Below are 16029 nucleotides of genomic sequence, written 5' to 3' on the forward strand. Positions count from 1 at the left end.
AAATCCGTTTTAGAACATTTGGAGTCGATTTAGCGATGTCCGTCCGTCTGTCTGGCTGGCTGGTGCGCACGATAACTCTCAAAGGGAGTATCCGATTTGGTCCAAACTTGGTACATCGCAATATTTTTGTCAAACTTAGATCGAGTTTGGAGATGGGCAATACCGTCCACTCCTTTTGGTACCTCCCACACAAAATGTCCAAATGTTCAAAGAAAATAATTTATTGCACAGAAAGAGAAAGGATAATCCGATTTTCCTCGAACTTTGCGAATCCTAATATTTTCATCAGTTCTAGTTCAGGTGCGAAAATGGACAATATCGGTCCACTCCATCAGGGACCTCCTCCACAAAGGGTCAAAATTTTGAATAATTACAACCCTTATAAAATGTGATGTAAGAGCCCGATAGTCTTCAAATTTCACACATCGCAATAATTTTATTAGCACAAGGTTTGGTGCGCAAATGGAATGTATCGGTCCACTCCTTCCGGTACCTCCCCCACAAAAGGTCGAAATTTCAAAAAATATTTTTTGCACACAAAGAGAAACGATAATCCGATTTTGCTCGAACTTTGCAAATGCTAGTATTTTCATCAGTGCTAGGTAAGGTGCGAAAATGAACAATATCGGTCCACTCCATCAGGGACCTCCCCCACAAAGGGTCAACATTTTAAATAATTATAACTTTTATAAAATGTGATGTAAGAGTCCGAATGTGATGTAAGAGCCCGATAGTCAAATTTCACATATCTCAATATTTTTATTAACCCAAGGTCTGGTGTTAAGAGGGAATACATCGGTCCACTCCTTTTGGTACCTCCCCCAAAAAAGGTCGAAATTTTCAAAAAATATATATAAAATATATTTTTTGCACAGAAAGAGAAACGATTACTCGGTTTTGCTCTAACTTTGCAAATCCTAATATTTGCGTCAGTGCTAGGTCAGGTGCGAAAATGGACAATATCGGTCCACTCCATCAGGAACCTCCCCCACAAAGGGTCAAAATTTTGAATAATTACAACTTTTATAACAACTTTATGATGTAAGAGTCCGAACGTCTTCAAATTTCACACATTCCAATATTTTTATAAACCCAAGATCTGGTGTTAACATGGAATGTATCGGTCCACTCCTTCTGGTACCTCCCCCACAAAGTGTCGAAATTTTGAATACCCATGAAGCTCATAAAACGCCAAATTAATATCCGATTCTATTTAGACTTGGCACATCTCAATATTTCTATCAACACAAGATCTGTTATAAAGGTGGTATAGATCGAACCATTTCTTCTGGTACCTCCCCTATACATAGGGTTCAAGATTTTGAAAAACAAAACGCACAAATAAAGCTAAATAAGCATCCAACTCTTTTCAAATTTCACACACACAAATATTTTTGCAAACACAATATCTGTTGTGAAGTTTATACGAAGGGTCACAATTTTCAATAATTTTATCTGTCATAACTTTCGAAACAATTTAGCAATTCTTTACTGTTTGCTATGCTCAAATATTTCTCTCAATAAGAAGCCTGATATGAATTTGAAATTTATCGGAATTTATGATTTCGCATAAAATTTGACATAAATAACTTTTCTTGTAATTTTACCCCATATTTCGCTCAATATCAGGTGAAGTATAAAAATGGAATATTTCGGTAGACTCTATATGGTAAATCACGCACTTTTTAACATTTTCTAAAAATTATACAATATCTCATATAAAGTAAGGGGTGAGTCGATATAATCCATACCAGGAACGGAATATTTATATCATATTTTTGAGTCTGATACGAAATGGGCAATATTGACCCATTCCTTCGAAATCGGCTCCATAGAGGGTCAAACGTTTGAATAATTGTAACACTAGTCAAATATATTTCGATTATTTAATCGAACATAGGCTGAGGGTATATATCTGTCGGCAATACCGACTGATACTTTTTAACTTGTTTTTAATAAATTTCGACCTGTCAAATAAGTAAAGTAACTGATCGACGGAGCTCTTTCAGACATTAATTTTGTGCAGGTGAGCATCAGCACCGATGTGCTACAAACGTAAGACAACAACACTATAAATGGTCTAGAACTTAGTGTACCTAATTTATTAAAAAATAGATGGTGATTCTATGAAGCTTTAATATGTATTATGCGGTTTCGAATTTAATTTCATTAAGCATAGGCTATCTATGCCAAACAATGACATAGATTGCCAAATAATCGATTCCACCCCACTTTCCCCATACCCTTACCGCTGTTCCATTGACATTCCTGTGAGAACATTATTAAAACAACTGTAGTTTTTTTTTTTTTTTTTTTGTCTCAAATTACAATATTTGTTTTTATTGTTTTCTTTTCGGCTTTTCTATTCAACAAAATAATAATAGTTACTTATAATTATTTAAACAAAATAATAATTAATTGTATTAACTATAGTTTCATTTGAAAAAAAAAATAAAATAAAAACTTCTATGTTTCACAACTAAATCGAATAGTAAAAATTAGAATTAGAATAATAGAAAAATAATAATAGTGATAATAATCATAATAATAATAATATAGCAAAACAATTAATATTTTGATGAAAAATAAAACTTTTCTAAAATTTAAACTAACAACAAACACGTTTTTGTTTTTGCACTACTACACACTACTTGAATTTGTTTCATCTTTCAATTTTTGTCGTTTCGTTTTTTTTTTGCATTTTTTTTTTCTTCTTTGTTAGTATTTCTTTTTTTATTCATTCTTCTCTTTGTGGTTGTTTTCATTCGTTTTCTTTCTCTGGATAGGTTTAGAAAATTATTATTTTATGTATGTATGTATGTGTGTTATCTTTTATTTATAATCAATTATTATGATGTTTTTGTTTTTTTTTTTTTTTTTTTTTGTTTGTTTTTATTATCATTTCTTTAACAATGTATATTTCTTGTGATTAGTTTGTTTTATAACTTCTTGCGGTTGTGTTCTAATGGTTTGCTTTGTTTTGTTCTGATTTTTTCCATATTTTCTTTGTTGGGTTTTCTTTTTTTTTACTTTTTTAGTATGAAACGCAAAACTTTCTACAACTGAAGAGGTTTGGGCAAAAATCTCCAAAAAAAAAAAAAAAACTGAAACTTAATTCCCCGGAAGAAAAGAAAGAAAGCATGAAAAACTAAATTCATTCTAATGAATTCATTAATTAATTATATCATCTAATAACAATTCTACTATTTTTTTTATATATATGTATATAAAAAAATAAAACTTTTATTTTGCATGATTTTTTCTGGCTTTTTTTCGTGTTTTCTTCTTTTTTTTTGTCAACTACAAAAGAATATGATTTTATTTTGTTTTTGTTTTGTTTCAAAGGAGGTAAACTAAGTTAGAAAAATCATTAAACAGTAACATTGTATATTGTTTTTTTTTTATTTTGTATGCATTTTTTTAACTAAGGTACATTATTTTTTTATTATAATAATAATATTATCTTGTTTTTATTTCTCGGCCTTTTTTGCTTCAAAATGTTGTTAGCAAATTTCTTTTTGTTTTTTTTTTTATTTTGCATTATTTTTTTCAATATTTAGTCTACAATGAGGTCTACACTGCTATGCGGTGTTTGAGTGTTTTTTTTTTTTTTTTTTCATTTTTATTTATATATAATATATTTTTTTGTATTCTTTCTTCTTTTCCTTGATAGTTTATTGTTTTTAAGCGGGTCTTGCAATTGTTGTTTTTTTTTTCTTGAAAAGTGAAGGGCTGGGCTGGAGTGGTGGGTAAAGGCAAAAATTACAGCAGTATTTGTTTAGAAGAAAACGAGACAATTGGCTGAGGAAATAAAGAAGGGGACAAATAAAAATTATTTTGAAAATAAAAGAGTAAATGTTTCCCTGCATTGCACTTCATACCAAATTATCGAATTAATACAGATAAAATGATTTTGAAATTAGGAGTGATTTTGAAAAACTGCTCTTAGTAGGCAAGAAGTAATAAAAAGAGTTGGAGTGACAATTTGGCAACTGATCTGACAAAATATAGGTGTAGAAATGTTCCCTCCTGCCGCACAACCTAAAACAAATGTTGCTTCAGTTGAGTTTAAATCAGATTCGACCAGGATATCAATTCTTGTTCATTGAAAAGGTGAAATAAAAACTTTTATAACATCCTTGTGTATGCACAATTTTATTATATAGTGTGTTCCAGAACCCCCTTTGTGAAACTATGTTGTACTAGTTGTACAATTTTTTTCTTGAAAAACTTTCTGGCAAATCAAACCCAAATGGTAAAAAATATTAGCATGGTTGCAAGCTTCTGATTGGCTGAGATGCTTATTTTGGCAAATCAGAGCGAAAATGCTCTCTTTTACTATTTCCACCATTGAAAGGTACGGGAACGCAACAAACATTAAAAAAAATTGGATATCTAATTTTTTTCGACGCAACTTTTTTTCAAAAAATTATTTTTAACTGTCGTTGATTTGAGTAGAGCTGATGGACATGACGGATTTTAAAAACTAAGCAATCCATTTCAAATTATTAGAAAACAAGTATTCAACGTGAGTAATTTTACGAATGTGTTGACGAAGTTGTTCGGATATTCAACTCATACATTCCCGTGAACATTTTCTTTTTCCCACACACATGCTGTTGGGTCTGGTCTCATTTTGGTGGACTCTGGTTTAAATTCCTCATTATGATACAACATTCCTTCCTTGAAGTCTTTAATTCCAGCGATAGAAAACAATTTCTAAATCAAATAAGAATTTTATGTCAGTATAAGCCTGAAGACATTTGTGCCACAATATGATGGTAATGGCTATTTTAGATTTGTTAATGGCTGGAAATCCGAGGCCCTCAAAAGACGTCATATTTCAGGCTATAAATGTGAGCTATAAGAACATTTTTTGCAAGAAAGTCAAGTGTGGAACTAGTCTTTTTTTTTTTTTTGTAATAATTTTTGACATGTTCCAATTTTGGCTGATCCAAATTGAAAATGTTTAGTTAAAAAATTTTCCCATTTTTTTGCCAATCAAATTGTTTACATTGTTGTTTTGAGAATCGGAGATGTTTTTTTCTTTTTTTTTATTTCGAACTACAATTTTTCAGATGAAATTCGAAACATTTTATTTAAAATTCAAGAATTTCCTTTAATTGAAAGTTGAGAATTCCTTTTGTATATCGTAATTTTTGTATTCAATTTGTTATTTGCGACATTTTATTTTCGATTCGAGAATACTATTCGTTATTCGTAAAATTTAATTTTAATTTCGAATTATTTCATTTGTAATTTAAATTTCATTAGAAATTCGAAACAATATATTTTTGTATTGGCTTCATATTTGCTTTTTCGAATTACAAATAAAATGATTCGAAATTCAAATAAAATATTCGCTTAAAAAATATTCGAATTACAAATGAAATATTTCGAATTTCAAATGGAATTTTACGAATAGCAAATGTTTATCTCAAATTACAATTGAAATATTTCGAATTACAAATGGAAATTCTATTGGGATTTTTCGAAATTCTCGAATTTAAAATGAAATTTTGCGATTTACAATTAAAATGTTTTGAATTGCATTTGAAAATGTCTTGGAATAATTAGCGGGAAAGAAGACCCTGTTGGGCTTGATTTTATTGAGTTATTTCAAAATTTCAAGAAAGTCCAAATAGGGCATTTTAAAAATTCATTTCGATCGATTTTTTTTTATCGAATCGAATAAGATAGTTTATTCTCAGTTCGAATCTGGCTGCTATATTCGCCATTTAAGTTCAAGGCCTATGTAAGGTCGGCCAGTAAGACCATCTGTAGTGGAATTCTTTGTTTTTTTTTTTTTTTTTTGAGTTGCCGAAAAAAATTCGTAAAATTAAAACGCTTATAATTTCGGTAATTAACGAAATTTGTCGGTTAGTTACCGATGGAATCAAAGTAGTCTCTAAGACCTGCCGATTGATACCAATGTTGTCAGCCTTAACTTGATTTTTTTTTTTTTTTTTTTTAACAAAATGTTGAATTTCAATTTTAAAGATTTTTTTGTCACTAGCTCAAAAAATGAGGTTGCCATCAAAAACATCATTTTAATTGAAAGAAAGTCAAATTACAAAATTTCTAGAACGAATAAATTTATTGTCAAATTGTAGTCTTTTTGACTGACCTTATATGGGCCTTGTTTTGTCGTCTTAGTTAGTTTTAGTCGTCCAACTGTGGGTAGAAAAATTGTTCAGATCTTTTCTTTACGCCTAAAGCTTAACAAGGAAACACATGGGGCAGGAGTTTCTAATAGACCATTTACATATAAATCTCTACGTGGGTTAACCTGAAAATTCATCACCCACAATTGATTTAATTTTTTTTTGCTATAATCTAATTTATTTTGATTTCTCAATTAATTGGGTTAACCCGAAAAATATAATTAACTTCCGGAAAATCACTGCCTTAACTACTGTGTAAACCTGGGATAACGAAATACTAGATACAAGTTAGTTCCTATTATTAAACAAGTAAGCAAAGGCTACAGTCGAGCGGGGCCGACCGTTGAATACCCTACAACACTATAATAAACGATACAGTTTATATAGGCAAGATACTCGAAAGAATTCCACAAGATATTGTGACAAATAATAAAAGAAAACCATCAGGTTTCGTTCTCTAATTTTCGAATAATAGCAACCTTAACTAATTTGCTTATTTCCAATTTATTGGTAGATGTTGCACTTAAATGGTCTTCCTAGATCTGGAACGAATATTTCCCAAAGACCTATAATCTCTCAGAAGTGGCAAAAGATTAACATTGATTATTGGTTTTTGACTAAAACGCATCTATATGAGATACAGTGATTTGACTATATTCTTCAACGAAATCAGCGCTAACGAAATAGTCAGAAGTGCGAAATCTCCAAAAAGTCACTGGAATGGACATTTTCGTGTTTTGTCTATAAAAGTTGGCAAACTCCTTCACACATTGAATATTTTTGATGGCCATCCAAAACTGCTTGGTTTTTGCAATGTCCGGTAATCCCCATTCAAATGTGCGTGAGGATTGGGCGGTAATTACGACCTCCTGACAATTTTGCAGTTTTTTTGGTCCATTTCAACCCCTAAATATATGGCGATCATCTCCAAAAAGGGTAGGCTTCTATTCTGACCCTCATCTGATCCCCATGCCAAATTTCGTTAGGATCGGGCCATAAATGCGATCTGTATATGATATCCTGATATCGTAACTACTTAGTTTTGTTAGCTGTAGAAATATTACCAAATGTTTAATTCAAAATGAAAATATGCCAAAAATATGACAAAATTGAAAAAATATGAGAAAATTTTAGAAAATCAATATTTTCATCTTTAAAGAGATATTTTTATGCGATTTTTTTAGACGTTTTTCCTTTCCTGCCAAGAGGCCATTCTGAATTAGTGAGAACTGTCGAAATCAGTTCAGCCGTTCTCGACATATATGAGATCTTTCAAGCATATCTCCTTTGATAGACATATATATCGCACATATTTTGCTATATATCCGATTTGTTGGGTCTTAACATCAATGTAAAGGTCAGAAGTAACCTTGACATGGCTTTGTGATTTCCTCAGGATATAAAATATTCCCGATTTAATGAAAATTTTTAAATTTTTCAACAAAAAAGATATGGTCTATTTTACCCGCTAAATATTATCCGATGACCACCCAAATTGGTAGGCTTCTTCCCCGTCCTAAACTCTAGCTACATGCGAAATTCCGCGTCGATTGGTCTATAATTGCGACCTGTATAGCTACTGCAAAATCCAAAATTTTTTTAGTATTTGGTCCATTTCAACCCCTAAACATTTGGCGATCATCTCCAAAAGAAATAGGGTTCTATTCTGACCCTAGCCCCACCTCCATTCTAAATTTCGTTAAGATCGGGCCATAATTGCGACCTGTAGAGTGATTACAAATTAACATGGACAGACGGACAGACGGACGGACGGACATACATAGCTAGATCGACTCAGCTCGGCGAGCTAGGAAGATCCATATATACTTTCCTATGTGGGAAATCAGTATTTCGTGGTGTTACATAATTTTTGGCCCAATCAAACTTATAATACCCCCAACACATAGTGTTGTAGGGTATAAACATTACATTCGAAATAATGTACGATTTTCAATCACAAAATTTTACAATTAACAAAATTTGAAAATATTTATTTTTCTAATTCGTGTTCTGTTTAGGTTTTACTGATTTTTCGGGGATTGGAAACTGCAGGCTCTGGAAAAGAATGATTCTGAATAAACAATTAAAACATAGTTAATTGTTCGAAGTGAAGATTTTTACATTGGTACAATTGATTTTTAAGGTGAGAATACATAAAATGCTTTTTTGAATGGCTTAAGTCATCGACTGTCTTCTTCCTTTTTTAGACTGACTTAGTTGGATGTTGACCCTTTGCTACTTTGTTGTTTTCCGAAGATGCCAGCCGATGACTTAAGCCATTCAAATAAGCGTTTTATGTATTCTCACCTTTATTTAGTTACCTCAGTCCTTGCCCATTTGAGTAATAAGGTCGTATGTAACTGTTAACCTAGTGACTCAGGTAAGCATTTTCGTACCGCATGTCAAATTTTAGGTTGCAATCTAATGTGTTCTGATTTCTGTGAGATATATTATTAAAAGGTTTGAATGCAGGCAAGAGAAAAAGTAATTCTTTTTTCGAAATTATTTATAATAGTCGTAGTATTCTCTAGAAATCTGCACGAAGAAGCCTAAAGGGAATGAGGAATCCGATTTCATTCTGGGCTTTGTGTTTCGTATTGCCGCAGCTAAATCAATGTCAAGCACTTTAAAAGTACTGCCATCTAATAGTCAACCAACGACGAAATCCTAAATCCCCCCCTTCTACTTATGTTTTTAACGAAAAAATACGAACGAAAATGTCAGAAAAACGGAGGAACTCTGTTTCGGACAGAAATTGTATGCGTATGTTAGGGAACATCAAGATTTTGCTGACGCATCTTGCTGGTCCGTTTCCATTAAATGTTTTCTCGACATTTTTCAATTTTATTTTACAATTTTTTTTTTATAAATTTTGAATTTATTGGGGTTGCCACAACCATCACAACTCCTAATGAAATTAAATAGAAAATTTTAAAAATATCAAAGCTTTTTGAGAATGGACGAGAGCTTCCAAAATATTTGCAAAAAATTAAAATGAAAGGAAAAATCAATAAAACAACAACATCGACTGTCGTTAAAAAGTTACGGAATAAGCCAACTGACCTTTGGACTCCTCTGTGTACCTTTCTAGAGATGTTTTCACATATTTTTGAAATAAAAAAAACCAAATCAACTAACAAAAGGGGCACATAAAATGAAAAGGCTGCTTCTTTAATTAAATTAAAACCGAAAATGCCATAATTACTTATGTCTCTTTGGGGAATATTGATTTTGCCATAGCATAACACTCGCTTAAAACTTCTTCTCATATTTAAATATGGATTATTTATGTGTCTGTTTCGTTCTGATATTCAAGGAAAATAAAAAAATATCTATCAAATCTGCCAGTCACCTAGCCTAACGTACCATGTTTCATTTTCACAATGGCTGTATGAAGATGTGAAGAATTAAACCAATACTCTTAAGATATTTGTTGTTGTTCTTTTGTTTTAATTAATATATATATATTGTATAGCTCTTGATCTTTTTCCTTTATAATAGTATATTTAATAATTCATTTATTAAATAGGTTTTGTATTTGTTTTCATTTTGTTTTTCTATGTAGTTTTCTTTTTAAGTATTGTTGTTGTTGTTGTTGAAGTTTTTCTTTATAAGACGACAAACCAAAATTAAAAAATAATTAAAAATTAAAAGAAAAAAAATCTAAAATAAAATATTTAACATTAACATTTCTTCGCACGTTTTTTTCTTTTTTGAGGAAAAAAAAATAATCATATATGTATGTATGCATGTAACAGTAACAGTAGTATACAGTTTAAATTAAACTTATAAGTGTAATTGTGTTGTTTGAGGTTATAACAAGAAATTTTAACGTAAACAAATTATAATAAAATAGTGGCTGTTATTGTTGTTTTAAAATTTTAGAAATAAAACTAAATGTAAGGGGGGGGGGGGAAGAAAAAGTACAAGGTGGGATATTTGGAGTTGTTTTTTTTTTTTTTTTTTGCTTTGTAGAAGCTATATGATGGGGATAGAGGATGTTTGGGGAATAGTTGGGGTAAGGGCCAGAAGTATGGTTACAAAGTATTTCAGTTTCGGGTCTCAAAAGTTAGGAAATTTTCTAATTTACAAAAAAGTATACAAGTTAAGAAAGTTTTGTTGTTGTTGTTTTTTGTTCTGTAGTTAAGTGGCTCTAAATATGCGACAGATGTGTGTGTGTGTTTAGTTATTACGATTTTATTCAAAGAAATGTAATCATTTACACATTAAATTTCCCGATTTCAAATGTGTACAAATTTGAATTAAAATCATAGATTTTGAAAAATCCAATTAAAAAAATTTTGCATTTAATGTCTTCTCCAAGTCGAGTAAAATCACAAACGATAAATTGGTCAACAAAAAGAAGTCACAAGATTAACATTTTGAATGTTTCCAAACACGTTGAGAACTATAGATAATAATCTAAAATTAAGAATTAAAATCAAATATTCAGTTTTGTAAAATCTTACATTTCTTGAAAAATCATAAAAAATTACAAAAATTACAACTGAGGCTTTCTGATTTTGTTTTACAACATAAAATCGCATGGTTTCTTGTATAGATTTGAATTTGTTTTTATTTTATTATATTAATTTGTAATTTATGTTGTAATTTCAATAAAACATGTTTTTTTTTAACAAAAAACGCAGGTGGTGTTGTTGTTGTTGGTTGGTTTCTTGGTTGGTTTCTTGGTTGGTTTCTTGGTTGTTCTTTGTTTTTTTTTTTTTTTTTTGTATTACTCAACTACATATTTAGTTTTCTTGTTCTTGTTGTTGCTGTTGTTATCATTATTCGTTTAATTTTTTAATAGTATAGGTATTATAAATCCAGACAGAAAAGAAGTGTTGTGGTTTTTGTTATTAGTATACATAATTTATGTAAACCATAGTTATTTTCTTGTGTTTTTATATGAAGAAAGAAAATCAGCATTACACATCCTGGAATTTAGAGAGACGTGCACGCAAGTCCATGTTCTCCTGTTTAAGCTGTTCCACCTCTTGGTGTAATGTGGCATTCTAAAAAAAATAAAAAAATCATGAATTCCAAAAATAAACCTCATCAACTTGACATTTCCACCTACCTCCTTTTCCAAATATCGCGCCCGCATGGCAATTTGATTTTCCTTTTGACGGCGTGCATCGCGTGAACGTTTGGCAGCAATGTTGTTCTTTCGTCGGCGAGCCCAGTATTTGTCATCCTTGAGTTCATCTGGAACAAATTGTTTGCGTGATTTTTTGATCATGGGTTGCGGTTTGAGCTCTTCATCAGAAAATGCTCGTGTGCGCGGATCGAAATCTCGCCCCGATGATGCAAAGGAAAATGCTGGAATATCAAATACTAAATGTTAACAATGTTTCACAAACTGTCCATTGTAAACTAAAATTATCGGAGTTTCAAAAAAACCAAACCAAACAAACAAAAGAAAACATAAAAAAAACAATTCAAAGAAAAATATAACAACGCAGGTCAAAATGAAAAAATCTAATAAATTGGCAAAATATATTTTATTTCCAGATCCTCCACAACAAGAATTTATGTTTTCTTCTAAAATCCAACATTTTGTTGAGGACACAATAGTAAATCTGCTATGTTTTTATAACGTTAATATAAATAGTGTTCTCCTAATTGTAAATTGTACTTTTTTCCAGCGAATTTTTTTAAAACATAACTCCTGGAATAACAAATTACATTTCGAAACTATATATTACAGATTTTGGAAAACATTGTAACATAAAATAATCCTTTATTTTCGATACCATTGACGTAGCCGATCACAGTTCCAAGCCATTTTCTAAATATTGTGTAATATTGGAAACAGTACCAAGTACCCAAAAATTAATTTCGAAACCATTTCGGGGTGGTCCAAATAACAAAATATTGAATCCTCCTTGTAAAATATTCAAAACTTTCAAAAAAGAAACCATTTCGGGGCCAGTCTCCCAACACCGAACCTTGCGTAAGTCCCTAAAGGAATAAATGGCTTGAGAACTAAAACTGCATTTGGGGGGGGGGGGGACCTTAAATTTCTCAGGTAAGATGAAAAAAATATGGATAATCTTGAACATTTTATGTTCTGTTCCTTAAGAAACCAAAATACTCAATTACGGCCAAATCGCATGTAAATGCCTCAAATCGGACCGTTATGGTACATTTTTAGTGCCAAAATAAAAAAAAACGTTTGAGGACCTATACTATTTTTGAGTGGTGTATAAAAAACCTTTAAAAATATAGGCTGTGAAATTCAAACTCTTTTAAGGTTTGCTCAGTTGCCCTAATACCTCAGATTGTAATACCCTAGATCGTTACTGTAAAAATTAATTATTTTGCTAAAAGCGCAGTTTTAATATAGCGTGCATTGAAGAAAATGGCAAACATCTCGTGTTTGTGGGAATCTTTACTCAATTTGCGTCTTGCGAGAGAAAAATACTCGCCAGTGGGAGTACTCGAGTTTTGCAAGATAGTTTACTCACCACTCTTTTGTTTACGAAAGATAAAAAAATCTCAGTAAATATAAACTTAAACTTGTTTCCATAAGTCAAGAAGAGAAAAAAACAGAAAGATTTTGTGTACAAAAACAACAAAGCAAAACTGCAAGCAAAAATATCCCGGAGGTGACTTCGAAGTCACATCTAGGCGATAGAAATCATCGCGGCTGATATCGCTTTATCATCGTGGAAATTATATCCTTCGGGAAGAAATGAACCATGTCCGCCATAGCTTTAAGCGAGACTAAATAGCGAACACACCGTTACTTCTAATAATCACGGAAATCAATTCCTCGACAGTTATTGGAAGTAAAAAAATAATTTTATTATTTTTTAATTTTTGTATTGTTATTAGTACTTTTTCAGAGAAAAGCGAGTATGCTACTATTTGAGTCACAGTCACGGTCAATATTTGCATATGCTTCAATCACAAATTTATATGGCCTGCTCTATCGATTTTAATAAAGATCTCATGCATTTTTATAAAATTTGAGCGTTTTTGTCAACAACGTTTCTGTCTCCTAATTTTAACAATTTTGAAAGTTTCAAACGATTTCTTGATGTTTGAGGTTCCCTGAGATTACAAGCTTCAGCCTTCCTGCTGAAATGTAGGTTCACTGCCATGCCCAGATACTCCTCACTTCCTATATTCTTCAGTTTTGGCCAGAATTTCCAATCAAAATTATTCCAATTAGGCATCTTGGAATTAAAATGCGCCTTAAGGTGTGGGCAGCTTGAAGTCTTCGCATGGCATATTTTGTGAAATATTATAAAGGGATACCAGAGCCACACGCTAATCCTGCCGTCGTTTTTCCCTTATACTTTGACATTAATATGTCTGGTCATGATGCCAAGCTGCTCATGTATTCACACCTTTAAGAATGTTTTTTTTTTTCAACATCGGTCAAGCTCTCGACATAGGCCCATATAGCGTGACCTGTCGATCTGTAATGTTTGGAAGGCTCCAGCCCCTACTGGTGCTCTTAGTGGCCGGAATTTTTATTGATAACATTTTTTCCAACATTTTTTTTAATTTTATTATTTTTTATAGCACACAATTAGGCGGTTTTCAGAATTTGTATACAAAAATGAAGAACTTTGTGTATACAATGCGATAAATTCAGGCTCGTCTCATAAAAATGAGGATTTAAAATGCTAACGCCAAATTACCAATAGCACCGAAAATTTTCAGTCTTCAAAAAATGTAGCCCATCAATGAGCTACGCCAATAACTAGCAACACATTACAAAAAGATTTGGCCGAGAGAGCTAATGCTACTTGAAATCGTCAGCAAAGGCAAATTTTTAAACCTAAAAGAAATTTAAAAATTTAAAGAAATTCTATTAAAATATTTTTTACCTTTCATTTAGTTTCAAAATTCTGGGGAGCGTCTAAATGTACAAAAATCACATTGCATATAACTCAAATCGGGCCTTTAAAATTTGTACACATTTCGAGTCTACCTTCAGTGCTGACACACACGATTTTTTTTTTGTGGGAAATGATATGTCTATATTTTCTGACTAATCCTAGCGAACATTTAAGTTTCCATATATTACCTAATAATTTTCATCCTTAACCTAATAAAATCGCTCAAAACTTAGAATGCAGCTTACTACATGTTTGTTTAGTTTTTATCCAAAGAAATGTTCAAGCTATCTATTTTCAATATTTCAAATAATCGAAAAATAATTAAACTGGCCCTGAATTTTCATTTTCCAACCAATAACAGTTTATACATCAATTTTAACATTTAGCATTTGATGGATTTCAGTATAGTCTCTTTAAATATTTTATGTAAATAATTATTAGATATTTTACAAGAGCAATAAAACATTGCAGGACTCCAGAATAAATCGTCATGAAATTATAAAATTATGGAATTTATATTTGTTTTTTTTTTTAGTTTTGGTTAAAAATCTAATTACTATTGTGTCCATACCAAAATGTAGTTCAATTCAAAAAAATTTTGCAAATTTTGTTCCACAGAAATGTTAGTAAGAAATAACTATTTTACAGGGATTAAATTGAAAATGTAATTGGGGCAAGAATAAAGGAAAGGAAACCAAACAAAAGTAAGTAAAGGGAGGCGGGGTGATCAATATCATTATCTACTCTAGCGGTAACCTGGTGTCTTTTCTTTTGCTGTTCTTTTTTTGTTCATTTTCTTTGCGTTGGTTGGTACTCACTTGACTCAGCTGGTGATGGTGGATTTAAGGTATCCGGACTTATGCAGTCTGACGGTGACGGCGATCGTTCACGTTTTGTTGTTATGTGTCCGAGTCCCAGGGACAGACCAGCTGCATGACTTAGGGAATCTGAACGATGACCCAAACTACTCGAATGACCCAAATGGGTACCAGGCAAGCCATCAGGTATATTGTTCTCCGACAGAAATTCATCTAAATCGGCATACTGTGCCAAAACGAAAAGAAAATGCATAGCAAAAATGTTCGATTTAGGATATGTTTGAATGTTTGCGTGTGAAATAGATATATATATTTTCAAATAAAAGTGTTTGTGAAATAGATGTTATACAAATACAACATGGGTGGTCAAGTTCACTTTTCGTTGTCCACATGGTGTGAAAAATTATAAAAAAAAAAAACAAAATAAATGCCTATTCTCAATATATAGTTCTTTTTGGTATTTGAAATCAAGCCAGAAGAAATTATTTTTAAGAATCAATGCGCTTATCCAAAAAATGCAATTCTTTTTTTTCTGTAATTTCCTTTAAGCATCGAAGTGTATTTTTATATAATTACGGGTGTTCCTTCCATTCAAGTCTTGATTAGTAAAAATTCTCCATTAAACATAGAGAGAGAAAAAGTTGCAGCTATATTAAGCTTGAAAATTGGCTATGTCTGCCCAAAAATTCGGGGTAGCAACACATTTTCTAAAGAATTGTCTCTTTTCATGAAATTTGGAAATCCAAATATTAAAGGATTTACAAATTTCATGAAAAGTATTTCTATATAGACTCGCCCTGGCATAGGGCACTTTCGAGTTTCTTAAAACGGTGATTGTTATCAGGAATTTCAAATTGTCGGTGTTCAGAAAGCTTTCAGCTTCTTTGGACTAAAGAGAAGTTTAAAGGTAAAAAATTAGCTAGTCTTGATTACTTATTGAGAGATTCTGATAATATTTTGAAAATATCAGCTTTAATGCATGGAAGCCCTTCATATGCTCAAGGCGGGCTCGTAGTAATGACCCGATAATTTTCATAAGGAAATTTGGCTGAAGCGAAAAAACACAGGAAGTCGGTGGTTTTACTTATATAGCCCTCTTACAGGAAAAAGAATACCGGTTTGACCCAATTATTATACCCTACACCTCGAAACATACATTTTACACCCCACATAGTATATGTCGATGTCGGA

General features: G+C 31.5%; 1 protein-coding gene across 1 annotated transcript in view; it reads right to left on the minus strand.

Moving 5' to 3' along the window:
- Positions 1-3599: 3599 nt before the first annotated feature.
- LOC131800531 (hepatic leukemia factor-like) overlaps positions 3600-16029 on the minus strand; it is a gene marked incomplete at its 5' end in the record, with an annotated part of 30552 nt that continues 18122 nt past the window's right edge. The window contains 3 exons of the mRNA XM_059121060.1: positions 3600-11179; positions 11245-11486; positions 14839-15064. Of these exons, the coding sequence (XP_058977043.1) occupies positions 11093-11179; positions 11245-11486; positions 14839-15064 (555 nt within the window). The remainder of the gene's footprint in view (positions 11180-11244; positions 11487-14838; positions 15065-16029) is intronic.

Source organism: Musca domestica, unplaced genomic scaffold, assembly GCF_030504385.1.
Source record: "Musca domestica strain aabys unplaced genomic scaffold, Musca_domestica.polishedcontigs.V.1.1 183, whole genome shotgun sequence".
NCBI lineage: Eukaryota > Metazoa > Arthropoda > Insecta > Diptera > Muscidae > Musca > Musca domestica.